The 18,521-nt window shown below is 36.6% G+C and overlaps 4 protein-coding genes across 4 annotated transcripts; 3 read left to right on the top strand and 1 right to left on the bottom strand.

Moving 5' to 3' along the window:
- The first annotated feature begins 802 nt into the window (after positions 1–802).
- Positions 803–7,604, top strand: LOC130741101 (uncharacterized). The gene is made up of 7 exons (XM_057593902.1): positions 803–1,138; positions 1,249–1,355; positions 1,469–1,510; positions 1,592–1,679; positions 2,680–2,776; positions 7,087–7,187; positions 7,306–7,604. The coding sequence occupies exons 1-7, from the start codon at positions 1,008–1,010 to the stop codon at positions 7,427–7,429; spliced, it is 690 nt and encodes a 229-aa protein (XP_057449885.1). The 5' UTR covers positions 803–1,007; the 3' UTR covers positions 7,430–7,604.
- A 1,953-nt stretch (positions 7,605–9,557) lies between these two features.
- Positions 9,558–11,149, top strand: LOC130741134 (pathogen-related protein-like). The gene is made up of 4 exons (XM_057593937.1): positions 9,558–9,734; positions 10,003–10,135; positions 10,245–10,546; positions 10,792–11,149. The coding sequence occupies exons 1-4, from the start codon at positions 9,597–9,599 to the stop codon at positions 10,933–10,935; spliced, it is 717 nt and encodes a 238-aa protein (XP_057449920.1). The 5' UTR covers positions 9,558–9,596; the 3' UTR covers positions 10,936–11,149.
- A 195-nt stretch (positions 11,150–11,344) lies between these two features.
- On the top strand, positions 11,345–15,155 carry LOC130741125 (endoglucanase 25-like). Its single transcript, XM_057593931.1, has 6 exons — positions 11,345–12,497; positions 12,588–12,895; positions 13,318–13,791; positions 13,883–14,015; positions 14,133–14,305; positions 14,397–15,155. Exons 1-6 carry the CDS (start codon positions 12,119–12,121, stop codon positions 14,751–14,753), a joined length of 1,824 nt encoding a protein of 607 aa, XP_057449914.1. The 5' UTR covers positions 11,345–12,118; the 3' UTR covers positions 14,754–15,155.
- On the bottom strand, positions 15,032–17,110 carry LOC130741140 (glycolipid transfer protein 3-like). The gene is made up of 6 exons (XM_057593948.1): positions 16,736–17,110; positions 16,583–16,638; positions 16,105–16,238; positions 15,828–15,963; positions 15,327–15,470; positions 15,032–15,230 (listed from the first exon to the last, which is right to left on the bottom strand). The coding sequence occupies exons 1-6, from the start codon at positions 16,893–16,895 to the stop codon at positions 15,195–15,197; spliced, it is 666 nt and encodes a 221-aa protein (XP_057449931.1). The 5' UTR covers positions 16,896–17,110; the 3' UTR covers positions 15,032–15,194.
- Positions 17,111–18,521: the final 1,411 nt, after the last annotated feature.

Genomic DNA, 18,521 nt, shown 5'->3' on the forward strand with positions numbered 1-18,521 from the left:
AGAATTGTTATTTACATTCATCTGAAACATTCCAGCTCATTACATTGCCTATTTATATTTGTATTGGAGATGTTGATTTTATTTGGGTTATATGGATTATGTCATTATCGAATGTTTTGTTCTTTGGAAATGTTGAATTCTTATATATTTATATAATTTTTCACGTTTTTAGAATAATTTTGGTGCAAATTTTTAAATAATATATATTTTTTTTAATTTTAAATTTGACGATCCGATCCGAACCAATCCAATTGAGATCAGGTTGGTTTGCTCGGGTTTAGAAGCAAAAATTAGGAAATCCGAACCAATCCAAATCGAACATGTTTGATTGGTTCGGACATTTAAACACCCTAAATCCAAACCAATCCGGTCCGATTACACCCCTACTCGTGGTTATGGTTGGGGCTTGTTATTTTTCTTTGTGGATAAAGGAGAGGGTAAATTAGGAAAAGATGAAGATAGCAATAATGACATAATTGACATTTAAAATTAGTTTAAGGACAAACTTATAATTTCAAGTGGTAAAAGATGGTCTTTCACCCATGAACAACCCACCCACACTTTCATGCTAGTCTCCACCAGTGTTATTAAACTCGGCCCGGTGATCGACTCGGTTAGGGCACTGGGTCAATGGGTCACTGGTCTAACCACTGGGTCACTGGTTGAACCGCTTAACACTAAAAAATTATAAATTCATAATATAACCAAACAATATTTAATCTTGTAGGAAAATTAATTGTATATAATATCTAATATATAATCCTATAAACTATAAACTTGAACTTATTATATAGTTTTCGATGTGAATCAATTTTTGAAAAATTAACTCTTTCGGTTTGCTCCATGAGCACAGGTCCAGATATTCTGATTCCAACTCGCACAAACCCTATCTAATAGCTAATACCTTGCCATCATCCTCCTTTTCTTCCCCTCAATTCAGAGTTTATTTTTCTGTGAATATTCTGATTCGATTTCTCTTCGACCGAAACCTTCCTCCTCCTCCGAAGATGACGACCGCTGCTCGGCCCACATGGGCACCGGCTAAAGGTGGCAACGAACAAGGCGGTACCCGAATTTTCGGTCCCTCTCAGAAATACTCCTCCAGGGACATCGCATCTCACACCACTCTCAAGCCAAGGTAACTAACCCCCGAATTTTGCTCTGTCTATAAGGTCAATGTTGCATGTTATTATGTTAGCATCAAGTTTTGGTGATGCATGTGGTGTGCTTTATCTTCTACCTTGCCAGGAGAGACGGACAGGACACACAGGATGAGTTAAAGAGAAGGAACCTGCGTGATGAACTGGAAGAGCGTGAGCGAAGGCATTTCTCATCAAAAAATAAATCTTATATTGGTTTGTAATGCTTTTCTAAATTTCTGTTTGTGGGGGATTGAATTTTATCATTCCAGTCATGAGTTTTCATTTTCATTGCTACTAACTATTCTATCTAATCTATGTTCTCACAGATGACAGGGATCATGGAAAGAGTGGCCATCTGTTTTTGGAAGGTATTACATGCACTAATTAGTATAAACTTACTAACTTAAATATTTTGCACTCCTAATTTGGTAGGCCTTTAACATACACAGGAACAAAGAGAGATGTTGAAGGCCATATTGTTGCACGAAGTGTTGATGCAGATGATTCTGATGTTGAAGTCAAAAGTGATGAAGAGAGGTTGGTAATTTAGCACAAACTTCATGTTATCAGTATGAAATGCTTGTTCAATTTATTGTATTTTTGGTGTCTATAGACACAACTGAATAAAACTGAACCCAGTTTTTGAGAGTTTATATGCACGTGACAAGTGCACAGGCATGTCTCACACAATAGGGACTTGTAGTAATAGTGTAATACATCCTTATATGTAATACAATTGAAGTTATTGCTTAAACATATGGGTCATTTAATATTTGTAAAACAATCTTGGGTTATTATTTTTTAGACATTTTATAATACATAGACCTTTCAGTATGCATTCATGAGCGCATGTGCAATTGTGCATCAATATGTAGACTGTTTGTATCAGCATAGCCAATCTTTTTTTTAATACTAATGATATATGATATATTTATTACATATAGACATTTAGCTGTAAGTATGGCACAACTTTTAGCATTTAAGTTATACTGGATGAGCAATCAAATATCAAATATGATTGAGTTTTGTCAATATTGCCTTTGTTTGCAGTTGATCTTGTTTGTGCTCGCCTATGCTTTTCTTTGTTTCCAAATTCTTTTTGGGACACTTGGGTTGGGTTAAGTTGTGCCTTCCTTTCAACGTTTAAAAGCTACATTTTTTATTATGCAAATGTACTCATGCTGCATCTATTTAGCTAATACCTTGTTTTGGCATGTGGTGATGCTTTGTCAGCAAATTGGAGGGGGGGGGGGGGTCTGTTTTGACTTCTTCATTGTTATAACTCATGGTGAATTTAGACATTTAAGCTGATATTTTGTTACAAACTAGTGCCTTCACATTATACCTTGTTCTCTATTTTCTCTGGGTGAATTTAATGATCTTGTTGTGAGTATTTGAAGACAAGTTTCTTGTATCAATATTTTTGAAATTTTCTTATTATAAGTATTTGAAGTCAAATTTCTTACATCAACTTTTGGTATCAATCATATGTCTTGCTAATAGTAGTATATATTAAAAGTCTCATTATCTCTGTCAGTGATGAAGATGATGATGATGATGAGGATGACACTGAAGCTTTGCTTGCTGAGCTTGAACAAATAAAGAAGGAAAGAGCAGAGGAAAAGCTACGGAAGGTAAAATTATTTCTTCTTTTTTTGTCCTTAGCATAATTCAAGTCATGGCATTGAACTTCTAGACGATCTTGGATTGCTCTCTACATTTTATATACTTCAAGTATTTTTTCTACCTCACTTTGGAAGAAGGGTAGCTACTGGCTGAGTGAGGGAGGGTGGGTAGATACATTGGCCTTTCCCCCACCTTTCTGTAATTCTGTTAGACGCCAGGATTCCTATTCCCAAGAATTAGTTAGTAGAAAGAAGGAATAGTACTGATAGAGATTAGAGAATGAATAGCATCATCATCCCCAGGGGTTTTCCCTTATAACAAAAATAGAGTCTGTTATTCATTTTCTTATATCGGCTCCCAAACTGATATATAGTGATAGAAACCTGATTTATATTGATAGAAACCCTAATTCCCAATTGGAAACTAGGGAGAGATACAATAGAAAGGGATACCAAACACCCTTTCCAAGCCTAAAGAGAGAACCACTTCTCTCTAACCCAATTCCTAAACTGAATAACAAGATAACCTAATGTTCTCTAATCACGCTTATTTATAAAAAACATGCCTCTTAACCCTATAACTAACTAACAAACTACTGACCCCACTTAACTACTAACAAGCTAACCCCAGTTACCTATCAATACTCCCCCCCTGAAAATTCACCTTGTCCTCAAGGTGAAGGCCTGAATACAAGCTACAACAGTGAACACTCCAAAATACAGCTATGCCCAAGATCAAGCTGTGGATATTAACTTCCCTTCCAACAGCCATGCCAATGATACAAAAGTGACAATCCGAGCTTACTCCTGGATCCCATTGCACGAACTGCAAAGAATACACCCTGCCTGAAGTGTTGAGCCGGTTCATCAAATAATTGGCACAGTTCATGGTGCTGTCCTGCACCTATTGGAATAGCAAGCAAGAAAAATCTGAAAGTGCAAACCCCTCCAAGCTAAAATGTCCCCAATCACCATGATACCCAATGTCTGCCACAACCTCTTGAGGACTTGGTGAAAGTAAAAGTCTCCCTCCAACCTGAATATAAGGATCTAATGCATTCCAAATCAACAAAAGGCTTCTGGTGTGACCAAGGTTGGCCCAATCTATTAGTTTGACTCCACTATTCTGTTGTAAGGCCCAATTCCCCCTTTTAGTGACCACTCACGCATGGTTACAGTGATCAGTTTAGCATGTCTCTTATCTTCCACTCTCCCTTTGTTCACCACACAAATAGTTGATTTCGATGAATTTAGTGGCAGAAACTGTACCTGCATGCTTGCTGCCTTCATCTCCTTCGCTTGTGGAATTGCTCTCGTCGACACCTCTCTTGCCGTTTGCGAAATCGCGAACTTTGCAGGAGTACTGTGCTCTGACGGATCCAATGATGGAGGCAGATCTTCCTTGCGACATTGGAGAAGATTCATCTTCAATATGTCATCTCTCTTCCCTGTTGGTGCACGACTTGTGATGATCAGCTCCGCCGACGTCGACGCCCACAAAGCCCCAATATTAGGCGGTTTCGCCGGTGGACGATTTACCATCTCCGGCATGCAAACAAGCGTGTTTGGTTTCACCGGCGAACGCTCTGTCTTCTCCGGCCCACAAAGAAATGCGTGTGGTCGCTTCCATGGTGGCTGCATGGTGGTTTCCGTCAACGTGGCCTCCGCAGCAACTCGAAACATTGTGCCCAACACCTCACCATTTTGGACATGCAGGCCACTCTTCATCTCCAATTGCGGCATTCTTACCTCTGCTGCAAGATTGAAGCCCAACCTGATTTTTATTGATAGAAACCCTAATTCCCAATTGGAAACTAGGGAGAGATACAATAGAAAGGGATACCAAACACCCTTTCCAAGCCTAAAGCCTAAAGAGAGAACCACTTCTCTCTCTAACCCAATTCCTAAACTGAATAACAAGATAACCTAATGTTCTCTAATCACGCTTATTTATAGAAAACATGCCTCTTAACCCTATAACTAACTAACAAACTACTGACCCCACTTAACTACTAACAAGCTAACCCCAGTTACCTATCATATAGCTACCCAACTAACTTAACTACTCGTATAGCTTCGAAGCCCCACTCAGTGGGTTGGACCCTAACAAATTCATTGGGATGTTGATGAACAGGTGGCTGAGCACATAAAATAATACTCCTTATGTTTAGCCGCTTACCTTTTGCTAATTTGATCTGATGATTTGAATTATAAGTTGTAAACAAATGTAGTTTTTCCTTGTGGGCAAAAAAATTTGTTTCAAAACTTAGAGAGAAAGATAAACTGATCAACTCAATATTATTCTGTAAGACTAGCAAACTCATTAACAAGTATAACAGAATTCTATCTATCTGAAAGTAATTACCAGATTGATACTTGTTACATATAAATATCTCTAACATTCCCCCCTCTAAACTCAGAGTGGTGAAGTAAATGACACAACCCTGAGTATTTAGAAAGTGCTTTTGCAAAAAACATCTGCTAGCTGTTCATGAGCTGGAACATGAGTGACTGCTAGAACCTTCTCTTTTGCAAAGATACACATCCAATTCCATGAACGGTCATGTTATGAAGAGCAGGATTATGACACAAAGCCACTGTGCTTTGACTATCACAATAAACAGTACTAGTGGAGACTGGAGTTTGAAACTTTAAGAGGTGACTGAATGCACACAAGTTCTGTGGTAGTAAGTTCTAAACATCTATATTGTGCTTCAGCACTAGATCTTTCAACAATATTCTATTTCTTTGAATACCATGAAAACAAATTTGGACCAAAATAGATTGTTGACCCTAATGTGGACCTTTGATCGTCTGGATTGGAGCTCAATCTTCATCACAAAATGAATGTAGCTCTAAGGGAACATGCTGACAAGCTGGCCGAATAACAGAATAAGGAGTCCAAAGTCAATAGAGCCTTTCGAGTATCTCAAAATTCATTTGACTATTTCCCAATGATGTTCTAATGGTGAAGGCTTTGACAGACTTTGCTAACACTAAAACATAATCTTGGTCGAGCGATGGTAGTGTACCGAAGAGCACCCACCCATAGAACGATATAAAGAAGGGTCGTGCATTGGATCACCAATAGATTTAGACAATTTTCATCCTCCTGGCATCATATTCAGATTGCATGGCAGCTTTCTAATGAGGTAATGTCAAGGCCTGTTTGATAGAGGATGGTTCAATAGTAGTAGTAAAGAGCAATGTTGGATGCAATTTAAGTTTGAAGATACCAGACTTGGATATAGTTAGCATAGGATGAACTGATTCGGAGATGAGCTGTGTTGGTGAACTTGAAGTTGATGGAGAAGCACAGATTAAAGGAGTGCTAGAATGAGACAAATTATGACTGACGGGTGAAGAAATGTTATTAGGCATGTTAGAACAGTGCGGAACAGAAACTGAATGACTTGATACTGTTAGTGAAGGAGATGGCAAGGAAAAATCAGATGATGTAGAGTTTGGGACAGACTCAACAGAACCTGAATTAGGTATATTAAGTTATGGAAGAGGCACTTGAATAGGAGAGGTAGAAGTAGATAATTAGACAGATGCAGCATATTTTGGAAATTCGGACTCATCAAACCTGACATCTGTAGACACTATAATTTTTCCCTCTTGTGTGAGACATTTGTACCTGTTATGTGATAGAGAATAACCCACACAGATACAAAAGACATCTGTATGATAGTTTGTGTTTACTATAGGGATGAAGAAGAGGATAGCAAGCACACCCAAAAGAACCTCAAGTATGAGTAATCTGGAAGAAGTCCAAAAATCATTTGAAATGGTATTTTGTTTTGATGAGATGGAGAGAGGAAAGTCTGTTTATGATATGTTTTGCAGTTTGAAAAACATGATCCCAAAAAAATATATGGCAAGGCCAGCTTGAGATGTAAGTGTAAGCCCCATATCACCTATATGTCTGTTTTCTTTCAATCACACCATCAGAATGGTGTGTATGAGGACATTAAGACGATGAACCATTCCTTGCTCAGCTAGATGTTTTAGTAAATAGCCTGACTCCCCTCTCTTTACTAAATGTTTAGTAAAGGGCTATCAATTTCTTGTTGAGTTGCAACTCTACTAAGGCTTGAAACTGTTTACAGTTCTATGATGTATAGACTGTTTTAGCTTCTAACAGAAGCGAACTGAAAAGAAACTAATTCTAATTTCTAATTAACTCTTGCAAGAGTAAGACTAACAGACTCATTAGCAAGTATTAAACAATTCTAACTAACTAGTAATTACAACACATTGTACTCAATACATAAGAGTATCTCTAACAAAAAATGAAATGTGATTGTTTTGTGCAGGAACGACTAGAGCAAGAGGAAGAGCTTAAAGTAAAGGAGGCAGAGCTTCTGCGTGGAAACCCATTGCTAAATAATCCAGCATCTTTCAATGTGAAAAGAAGGTTTGAATCCCAATATTTCCCCTCTTAAACCAAAATGTCTACTTTTGCTGTTAACCCTATCGGTTTTTTGTCATGATCTCATTTTTTTGGGGTTTTTGTATGCACCTGTTTGGCTTAGGTGGGATGATGATGTCGTGTTTAAGAACCAAGCCCGTGGTGAAGCCAAGGCACCGAAGCGATTCATTAATGATACCATCAGGAATGATTTCCACAGGAAATTCTTGCACAAATACATGAAATGAACCTTGTCTCTGAAACCCCAGTTGAAGAAACTTATTAATTTGCAGTTTGTTTGTATCTATATGTATGATTCACTGTTGATGGATATATCGATAACATGCAACTTTGTAACATCGATTATGCTTTGCTTGTTAGTGCCACCTGAATTTAAGAATCTAGCTCACCTCTTACCTGTTCTGTTTTTTTTGTGTCTAAACCTCTTCTCTATTCAAACACTATTTTTTGTTAGCTACTAAAGCTGTTTCGCAAATCCTAATCCCTAGTATCAGGTTGGGTAGTGAAGGCTTGTGTAGTTTGTATGGGATCGTTTGTTCAAATTCATTATCACAGTCTTACAACAAAAACTTGTAAAGCCATTTTCTTATCAGGGCTAGTTTAACATCCTTGCTCTGATAAAGCAATGTCTTTTTAAAGTGAGCAAAAGAAGAAAAAAATAAGGAAAAGGTTGAAGATGCGCTGACACAATTTTTCTGAACAAAACATGAAACAAATTCAAAGTTTTATTGAGTGGAAATTTGAAAAGCTCAACATAAACGATAGCTGAATCTTGGACGGCTCTAACGTTTCCATTCAAAATCCAAGTCCTTTGTCAATGGACATTGGAGAACAAAGCATCAACAATTGAAGGCAATTTGCTTAAACTCAACTGATTGCCTATGCTAACTTTGCAACTGTATTTAAAATTTATAGTTCGAACCCTGCACTCTTCACCCTCATTCTCTCAACCCTTATGTCACCTAGTTCTAAACACTTGAGCTAACTTTCGGGGATCCAATTTCTTCTTGATCTTGATGAAGAATTCAATCATTGCCGCCAACAATTCTTCTAATAAAAAATGTTGAATTTTAGCACATGGTACTGTGTATTGTTCACGCTCCAAGCCGAAGTGAGTATACATGTTAGAAATATAATCATTCATGTGTCATTTACCAATGATTTAAGCTTTTGGGATAATTGGTTTATGATGTTACAAAAAAGTACAACCATTACGTCAAGAAATTCAGTCAACATAGTTTTTAGATGGAAAAAGTTTTGATGACATAACAAGTGAAGTGTAAATGGAGTGAAGAGAGGAAAGAGATAGGAAGCAAAGATAGAGAAAGTAAAAGATGTATTGGTGACATAATTAAAAGAGAAAATATAGATATATAGAAAATTAGGTGGAAAATGATAGGAATATGAATGATCATAGCAGCTTCATAGCAACTTTTCTTAGATAGACACAAGAGAATAGTCTCACTTCTAACACTCCTACTTGAGAATTCTCTTGAACATTCCAAATTTTAATCTTAACAATTCAACAATAAATCCAATGTACCTCAGTTCAGTTGCTAGCATTTAGTGACCAATAAATTAACTACTGATAAAATTAATCTCTAAACCCGTGAATAAATTTTGCCTCTTATTTTCAATCACTGTTGGATGATAGTTTTATACTAGTCACTAACTAGTTGTAAATACCGTAAATACTAATAATTTATTACAAAAGATTGACACATTTAAAATTTCTCTTTGACAGGAAAGTTGTCACCTTTAGAAACAAAAGTTATCAATTCAAAATGAAATTGTATTAGTATTAACTATGAAATAGTCAATTCATTCCCAAAATCTTGAAATTCCAATGTGTTGCAAAAGTTTGCTGTTAGTCCACAAGAACGGGTTGGCACACATCATTTTCTCTGAAGACGACACTGACTCTAACAATTACTTGATGAGCAAGTACCATATTATATACATATTGGTGAGAATGATGAGAATATCAAAGAATAATCATGACCATTAGATATAATCATAAACAGTTAGATATTATCATAAACAGTCAAGATTAAAATAATTTAATTGTAATGTGATAATCACGTGACCACTTAAATATGTGTGATTTAAAAAAAAAAAAATCAAATGACTGAATGTTTTAATCTTAACCATTTATGATTAAATGTAAAATGTAACAGTCATACATTCTCATAACATACATCTTATATGTATTCATATCAAATGAAGAGATTTGCAGGATGCCACCAGAGAGTTCAAATTCCGGCGAAGGAACTAATTTATTAACAATTAACAACTAACATTTGCTTATAAAAAAAAAACATACATCTTATATATATTCAACAGAAGTTCTATTCATATCATAAACCTTATCTTCCTTCTTTTTTGTAGCCAAAGATGGCATCACCAAGTGTTGAAAAGGACAAGTACCGCACCTATTTGCACGGAGATGAAGAGAAGAACACCAAATGGAGATTTGGTGCCCCACCTAACTATGAGGCTGTGAATAAGTTATTTGAAGAAGGCAGAACCAAGGTCTCTCTTTTTCTCATCTCCCAATATTCTAGTGTAATGAATATGTATGAGAGTGTTCATGTTAGAATTCAATTCAATTCAATAGTAAACAACACCTTTCATGTGTCAATGACAAATCCGAATGCCTGTTTGGATTTTCGTTGAACTGAATATGGATTCATGTTGAATTTGATGTGGCAAATCTTGCTTCTCTGATTAATTTCAACATGACAAATTCTAGTTTGTCAGTTGACGTTTGCAACCGACTATATGCTTTTCATGGCTGCAGGAATGGCCTCCTGGATCACTTGAAGAGCAGGTGCAGACTTTAGTTAAAAATTGGGAAATGGAATTTTTCCACAAAGTTGATATAAACGAGTTCAGATCAATTGATCCTAAGAAATTTACTTTCAGCCTAAATGGTTAGCATGATTTAATTACCAGCTATTATTGCATCTACAGAATTTAAAACACCTGTTTTTGAAGTTAACATTTAATCAATCTGAAGAAATCTTGGTTGTTATGATGCAGGGAGAAAGCCTATGAGTTTGGAAGAGATAGGGGAACTTGGTGGGGGCTACATTCCCATGTTGCAAACATCCCTACCTCAAAAACTGAGGCCTTATGACCCAGACAAAGAAACAAGATATTCATCTCACATAGCTTTTACTACTACTTTACCAAGAGGGTTTGCTTTGGAGATTCTCCAAGTGTATTCTGGACCGCCAGTAATTGTCTACAAGTTTAGACACTGGGGCTACATGGAGGGTCCTTTCAAAGGCCACGCTCCAACTGGAGAAAAAATTGAATTCTATGGAATGGCTATTTTCACGGTAAAATAACAACTATGATGATAATTACTATGCGTAGCTTAAGTTAATAAGAGGTAAAATTTTGACATTAATATTTTGACACATGTTATGAGGTGAAATTTCCTAAGATACATGTCAAAATATTATCGACCTACCTAAGACTGAGGTGATTTTAATTTTACCTCATATTTAGTTGAGGTGATTTAGACAGTGATTCTTCCTTTCTTCTGCAACAATTTTATGTTTTTGTTATTTTTGGATCGCAGTTGGATGAGGATTCGAAAATCGTGAAGGTGGAGTTCTTTTTTGATGCAAATGAACTGATTGGAGGTCTTCTTAAAGGTCCTGAGTTTGATGGTAGTACTGAAGGTGGTGTTTCAAGTTGTCCTATTCTCAGGAACACTGGGTAGAGCAGCAAATGGAACTTTAAATTTGAACAGAACATATAATAATACAAGCAAATAAGGTAGTAATAATACCCCTGTGTAACAAGCTTGGTGAATACTCAATTAGGAGTTCCTCAGATAAGCTCTTTGGCTAGATCTTCCATGTTCCCAAATTTGTTGGTGTATACATCATGGATTTTAGATAAATTAAGCAAATAGTTTTATTTTTTTCTGAGCATAGGGATACTTAATGGACGAAAATCTTGTTATTTGTTAAAGCCGAACACATCATTATTTTGGTAGGACTAAGAGGTTTCTCCATTTACAATACTCGAACGGACACCTTATAAAAATGAATTAAATATTTACAACTTAAACCAATTACTCGTTGTTCAATAGACTCTCTTGTTCAATTACAAAGTTAAAGGGACTTTAGGCCATGATCAGAATGTAATTATTGCCAGTTAGATTGGTTAGTTGCGGATCAGCTAGGTAGTTGTGATTAGTTCCATGACTAGCTATAACTATGATAATATAAAATGCACATTGTGCTCCACTAAAATCACTTTTCTTATTCCACGAAATTTTATATTCTTCTTTCTTGATCAAAAAAAAAAAAATTTTATATTCTTCTCCCATTACATTTACTTGAAAATTCTCTTAGCCTGTCTCTTGACAACAGCACAATCATATTTGCCATCTACTACATCAAATTATATGAGTTTATGCAGTTAGTTATCATTATATCTATCAGCTTCTGAGTCTTTTCAGGAGTCTTGCTATTCAATCTTTGAGAGTGTTTGCAAATAACTTGAATAAAACTCTTAAAGACATGGAATCTAATTTGCAACTAAGCTTAACACTTCATCTATTCTTCTTGTTTCTTATTTGCCTTGTTCCTCACATAATACGACTACCATCATCTTCATCTGGTTTGGCTTTACCTCTGCTACAGGAACAGATGAGGCTATTTAGTCCTTCAGCATCAACGTTTAGAACTTAATTATCATTATAAGAATACAATTTTGGCACTAGTAAGGAAATATTTTGCCTTTATTTGTATAATTTGTACATTACTTCCCATGTAATGCTATACTTTGGACGGCAAAGAAAAGACAAACCCAAGCTTTGGAATATCAACCCAATGCAACATTAACATATTATAGTAAGTTACTGAAAATAGAACCCTGCATCTTCTTCATCAATCATGGCACCAACAGTGCCATTGACTCTTGAGACAGAAAAGCAACCTGTTACATATGTGCATACAGTTTTAGAGACAGGTCGCCTTCTTGCTTCATCCAGAGGGAACTCCCTAGCACCTGAATTTAATCATTCTCCTAAGTCTTCTGCTGCTTATGAATCCATCCCTTCCCATTACCCAAAATCTTTTGACTACAACATTGTCATCACTGACAGGGAGCATTTTCACCGTTTCATCATAGTTTCAGTGGCAATAATATTTGCTATCACAGCAGTGATTTTATTGGTGCACTTTTTACCTCAGAAGAACAAGCATCATGGTTCTTCAATCAATCTCAAACTGGCAGTGAACCAAGCTCTAACCTTTTATGATGCCCAAAAATGTACTACTTCTCTAGTTTTCTTTGTATTGCACATTCTGCTTTCTTTCTTCTTGTAATTCAACATTGTTTTCTTTTGCCTTTTTTTGGTAGCTGGGTACTATCCAAGGAACAGTCCAGTGAAATTTCGAGGAGACTCGGGATTACAGGATGGGAATTCAGCTAAGGCTAATCTTACTGGTGGATTTTATGATTCTGGAAACAACATTAAGTTTACCTTCACCACTGCTTATACTATGACCTTGTTGAGTTGGAGTACAATGGAATATCAAGGTAAATATGCTGATATTGGTGAGCTTCACCATGTCAGGGAAATCATAAGATGGGGCAGTGATTACTTGCTCAAGGTGTTCATCCCCCCAGATTCAAAATCCGGATCCAACCTTACAATGTATTCCCAGGCAAGTTAATTAAATTTTGAAGGAAAAAACTTCAACATGATAGTTGGACCGGTATGACCGAGTAAGGTCATGGGCAAGGAGCTCGGGTCAAAATGATTTATATCGTTGGCAAAATAAATAGATTTACTCTTTCAATCAACTGATCTAATAAGAGTTAGGTCAAGGGCATGGAACTCTATGAACACTAGTGTATGTATCGTTTGTGTTGTTGCGCAATGAAAAACTCACCAGCCACTTTCTTAATATTTATTAATTTTATTAATGCGATAACTTCCCTTAACTTTCCATTTTTCAACCCATGTGTCATGTTTTAATGACAACAGTATATATATACCTGTGTCTAAGTTTTGTCCTGCAATTCCTACTGAGTTAGTTTCTATTGGTTATGAATAGAATTGTTGTGTGTTTTTACAATTTATCAGGTTGGAAGTACCATTAGTAATAACAATGAGCCCAATGATATAAGTTGCTGGCAAAGACCTGAAGACATGAAGTATGAGAGACTTGTTTCAACATGTGATGGCTCTGCTTCAGATTTAGCTGGCGAAATAGTGGCAGCATTATCTGCAGCATCTATGGTATTCAAAGAAGACCAAGATTACTCAAGGAAACTAATCCAAGCAGCAGAGAATTTATATGAGGCAGTTACAAAGGAAGATCCTAAGAAGCAAGGGACCTACACCAATGTTGATGCCTGTGGAAAACAAGCTAGAATGCTTTACAACTCAACTAGTCACAAAGATGAATTGGCCTGGGGAGCAACTTGGTTATTTCTTGCTACTGAAGAGACTGATTATCTTGCAAATGCAACTGCATTATTTTTGTCAGCCAAGGCTGATGAAACAAATTTTAACAAAGAGGTGTTTGATTGGAATAACAAGCTCAATGCTATCGCGGTAACTTCAGGGCCACACAATCTGAATTGTTAGATGATTTTGAGATTTGACAATGAATCTTAGTATAATTTTTTTCAGCTTATGTTTGTAGGTTTTGCTTACGGGTATTCGATATTTCCAAGATCCTGGATTCCCATATGAAGATGTTTTGAAACTCTCATCAAACTCTACAGACTCACTCATGTGTTCTTATCTACTCAACAAATATTTGAGCAGGACACCTGGTAATTAATTTCTGATCAATTGTAACATACATTATTTGCTAGTGTGGGATTAGGGTCCAACTACTGAGGCATAAATATGTTATCTATGTATATGATTCTTGCTAAACATAATGGTAGGTGGATTGATTATCTTGAAACCTGATATGGGGCCATTACTCCAGTATGCTGCAACAGCATCTTTTCTCAGTAAATTGTATAGTGATTACCTGGACCATCTCAAAATGACTAGTGCAAGTTGCAAGAATGATGAATTCTCAGTGAAAATGCTTCGCGACTTTTCTAGTTCTCAGGCAAATCCCTTGCCTTATGGTTCTTCATATTGTGACCTATATAAATTGAAAATAGTACTAATTTTGCTCCCTTCTGTTTTGTGTGCTTCAGGTTAACTACATACTTGGACAAAATCCTATGAAAATGAGCTATTTAGTGGGCTATGGTGACAGGTATCCAGTCCAAGTTCATCACAGAGGTGCATCAATCCCTTGGGATAACCGGTATAAAAATTGTGATGATGGTAAGAAATGGCGAAACTCGAAAGACCCGAATCCACAAGTTCTTTTGGGAGCCATGGTGGGAGGGCCAGACACAGATGATAAGTTCAGTGATCAAAGGAGCAACCAAAGGTTCACTGAGCCAAACATTGCAAGCAATGCTGGGTTAGTTGCAGCATTGATTGCACTTCAAGATCCTCCTTCTAATTCACAGGACATAAAAAACTCCTTGTGGGGATGGACTTGAATCTATATTTATTATTTAAACATGTTCATTTGATTCCAAGAATATATGTTCAAATTCTTACATCTTGGAGGAATTGAACTATGAGAATACATATAGGAAAAAGGAAAGTCTAGAAAACTTCTCGCTGGCAATTACAATTAAAGCAAATGAATTTCATTTAATGGATGAATTTTCATGACACTCTTTATGTCATTTAATGTTAAGCTGGAAATTGGTTACTCAAATTAGTGTTCATGTCACCGAATTAGATCCTCTAGGTAGATGAAATATAACTCAAATTCTAATAACAAAAATGGTGTATAACCATCTATATTGACCATCCGGATACAAACTTGTAACTACAGTGCTGTGTTGACACAAAATTTACTATACAAGCAATTTACAAAGAAACCAAACTATATACACTACACAAAGCTGTTGAGAAGTTCTTCTATCTTGACTTCAGCTTGACTTAAGCTTGTCCAAGTCATATGCTTTCTGCAAAAAATATATTCATAAGGTAAGTAGATGATAGGAAATCCAATTAGCATGACCAATTGATGTTATGCAAGGAAACACAAAATTGACACTTACCAGAAGACAATGGATATCCTCAAGAAAAGGCACAAGCAAAGAAACCAGGATCTGCATATTCTCCTTTAGGGTCTCATAGTCTTCATTTTTCCCCCTGAGGAGATCCACGAAAGTTTCAGTATCAGGCACTAGTTTTACAGCCACCTGCAGCACCATTTCTGTTAGTTCAGCAGAAAACAAATGCACAATTTTGGTCACCATGCTAAACTATGCAAGTTTTCTATTTATATATTTGCTTAATTACCATTCTAAGTTATGCATATTTGTAAAGCCTTTTGTAATTGATTTTAAAAGCAGCACGATTTACGGAATTGATTCGATGAAAGAGAAGCTGATCTAAACATGCTAAGAATCCATCAATATCTGTGTCCCACATGTGTCCAGCCAACCGGAGGTCTCGGCTTGAAGTGTCCAAGCCGGAAAAAAATTGCTCAGACACCGCAAAAATATGTCTGACACGTAAAGTAAGGATGTCAGTATTTCTTAGCAAATTGTTATTACCTTGAAAGCTGCTGATGCAATCCATCCATGCCATGGTGTCAAAGTTGCAGCATAAGATTCTTGAACTGCTTGCTCCATATTCTTTTTAGGATCTTTTGCTAGTGCTTGTAACAAGGCTGAGGAGAAATCTAGGGATCTGCAGGGTGGCACATCTGTTAGTGAAAATTATTCAACTTATTGAAAATAAACTACGGAAGATAATGCCTTCCATTATTTATTCTGAGTGTGAGGAATAACTAAATAAGTAAACAAAAGAAAACTACAGATATATGTTCACCTAGTGAGCCAAACAAAGGATTTACTGCAGCTACACCACGTTGACTTGGCGTTGCCTTTGCTAGCTTCTGATTTCAATATCTCAACCAAATTTGAATTCACTGAGGGATTTGATTCATGCATGGCTTCCAACCTCTGCAATAACAAAGAATATAGGCATGTTTGAGAACTCTTCTACAACTGATTCTGGAGAGAAGCTTATATGATAAGTTTTTGGATGTCATAATTGATTTAAAAGAAAAATAAGTTCATCCATACATGCTATTAGTAGCAATGGCAATACACCTCATGCTATTAGTAGCATGTTAACTGAAAAACTGAAAGTCAACACACCTCATGCTAATAGACAACAACAACTAACACAAAAGTTTAAAAGGTAAAAAAGAAAGAAAGCTACTGCTACTATGCATAGATAGTTTTCATTCAAGTAATGTGAACAGATTTAAGAGTTTCACTATGCCTTAAAATTCTTTTTTTACCTTGATATTTTGGTAAACGTCTTGTCTCAAAACAGCCATTGTTGGCCCAATCTTATCTGCAAGAGGATCAATCAATCAAGCATAATGACAAAATGTTTGGAGTTGCATCACATTCATGTTTGAAAATGAAGAAATGAAATAAGCAAAACCCACCAAGAACTTGTACAATCAAGTAACATAGTGATAGGAAAGGCTTGGTGGGGATGTGTGCATCCTCTTGATTTGATCCAGGTTTGACTATAACCAGCATGGAAAGCTCTTCAATGGCAGAGTTTATTTCTGACCTCTTCTCCATATCTCTGGTCCTCTTCATTTTCCCTTATCTTCCCACCTCGTTCTTCCAATCTGAGATATATATAATATAGACCCAACTGGTCTTTTTTATGAATAAACACACCTTGAGCGTGGACTTCTAAGTTCTAACTCTAATCAACTGTTCAAAATGTCATGGACAGAAGGAGAGGAAGAGAATCAAGTTGCTGAATCAAAGGAGTGAGTCTTGCTGTGCCCAGTGCCAACTGTGTCAATTGTTAATTCTTCTTGACATTGATATATATATATATTTGGTAAAATAGCTTCTTGGGTCTCAACTCTCTTTCCCTCTCTTTTTTTTATTAAGGTTTGCTAATAATATTATGTGCTTTCAATGTCTTCTGTATGCCCTTGATGGGGACTTTAAATTTGACCTTATAGATATCATCAACACCTCCACCCCCCTACCTTATATATCTTAATTAAACATTATCTGAATAAATGAAGTCCATATGGGTCCCATGACTGAAATTGACAAAGGACAAAGAATCTAGCCTTCCATCAATAATTTAGAGATCTTGGTGTTAAATCTTGGGCATTGCATCAGAACTTGCAATAGCATGATATGGATTCACAACAGGGGGAGAAGATGCCTTTCTATTGGCTCGTGGGTGGCAAATGAATATGGTGGAGGAAATTAATAAAGTTTACTTAAATGAAATTCAAGTTTACAAATTGAGAAAAAATTGATAACTAGTGTATGTTTGTTAGTTGCAATGATGCTTCAATTAAATCCCTAGAGTACAATTTCATAAAGGTTTCTTTGTTTAAGCCTCGGGGCCACTAGTGTATGTGTTTCAGAGGTTAATTATGAGAAATTGACTTTAAACATATCTCTCAACTTTCACATACGATGAAGGGTAGAGCCGAGGGACTTTTGTTCCGACGGTCAACATTCTGTCATTATTGCTAGTAATACCGATCATATGACAAGACCAATCACATGGTGTTCGCCGACCATGATAAACCAAACATATATATTCGGGTACATGTTCAACCACTAACCATCCGACCGCATATTGTCCCCAAACCATGGCCAATCGTACATACTTGTTAGGGACATGGTCATCCATCGACCATCCCTGTGAGCATGTTACCCTATCGATTATGAAGATGTTGAGCAACCACAGTCCGTTCATGTGCCAAATACTTGCAAACCATCGACTATGTGAACCACCATTGTCCAGCTCACCACCGACCAATTACCCATTTCACCGTGGAGTGGTAACCATCACCATAACTTAACACTTTTAGTATCATGGCACTTCTTTCTCTAAGGTCAAAGACTCTCTGCCCAAGGAGAAGATGCAACGCTCAGAGAAGACATCACACGATAAGCCCCTAGACACTGTTCGATTAGCGACGCAAAGTTCTCTGTGTGAGGCAATCCAACAGGCCCTCATATTTCATACCAACTAAGACCTCGTACTTCACGAGCTGAAGCCTATAAAAGGCGAAGAAAAAGTATACTAATACACACATTTCACATCATCTTCTCTACATCTCATCCACGGTCTAACCTGAGTGTCAAAGTTTTTTTGCAGGTATCACCACCGGAGCATCCACACGACGAAGACACAACCCAGAAGCACAGAGGACCACTGCTACTTACTCACAAAAAGAACTC

Source organism: Lotus japonicus, chromosome 1 (assembly GCF_012489685.1).
Source record: "Lotus japonicus ecotype B-129 chromosome 1, LjGifu_v1.2".
Lineage (NCBI taxonomy): Eukaryota > Viridiplantae > Streptophyta > Magnoliopsida > Fabales > Fabaceae > Lotus > Lotus japonicus.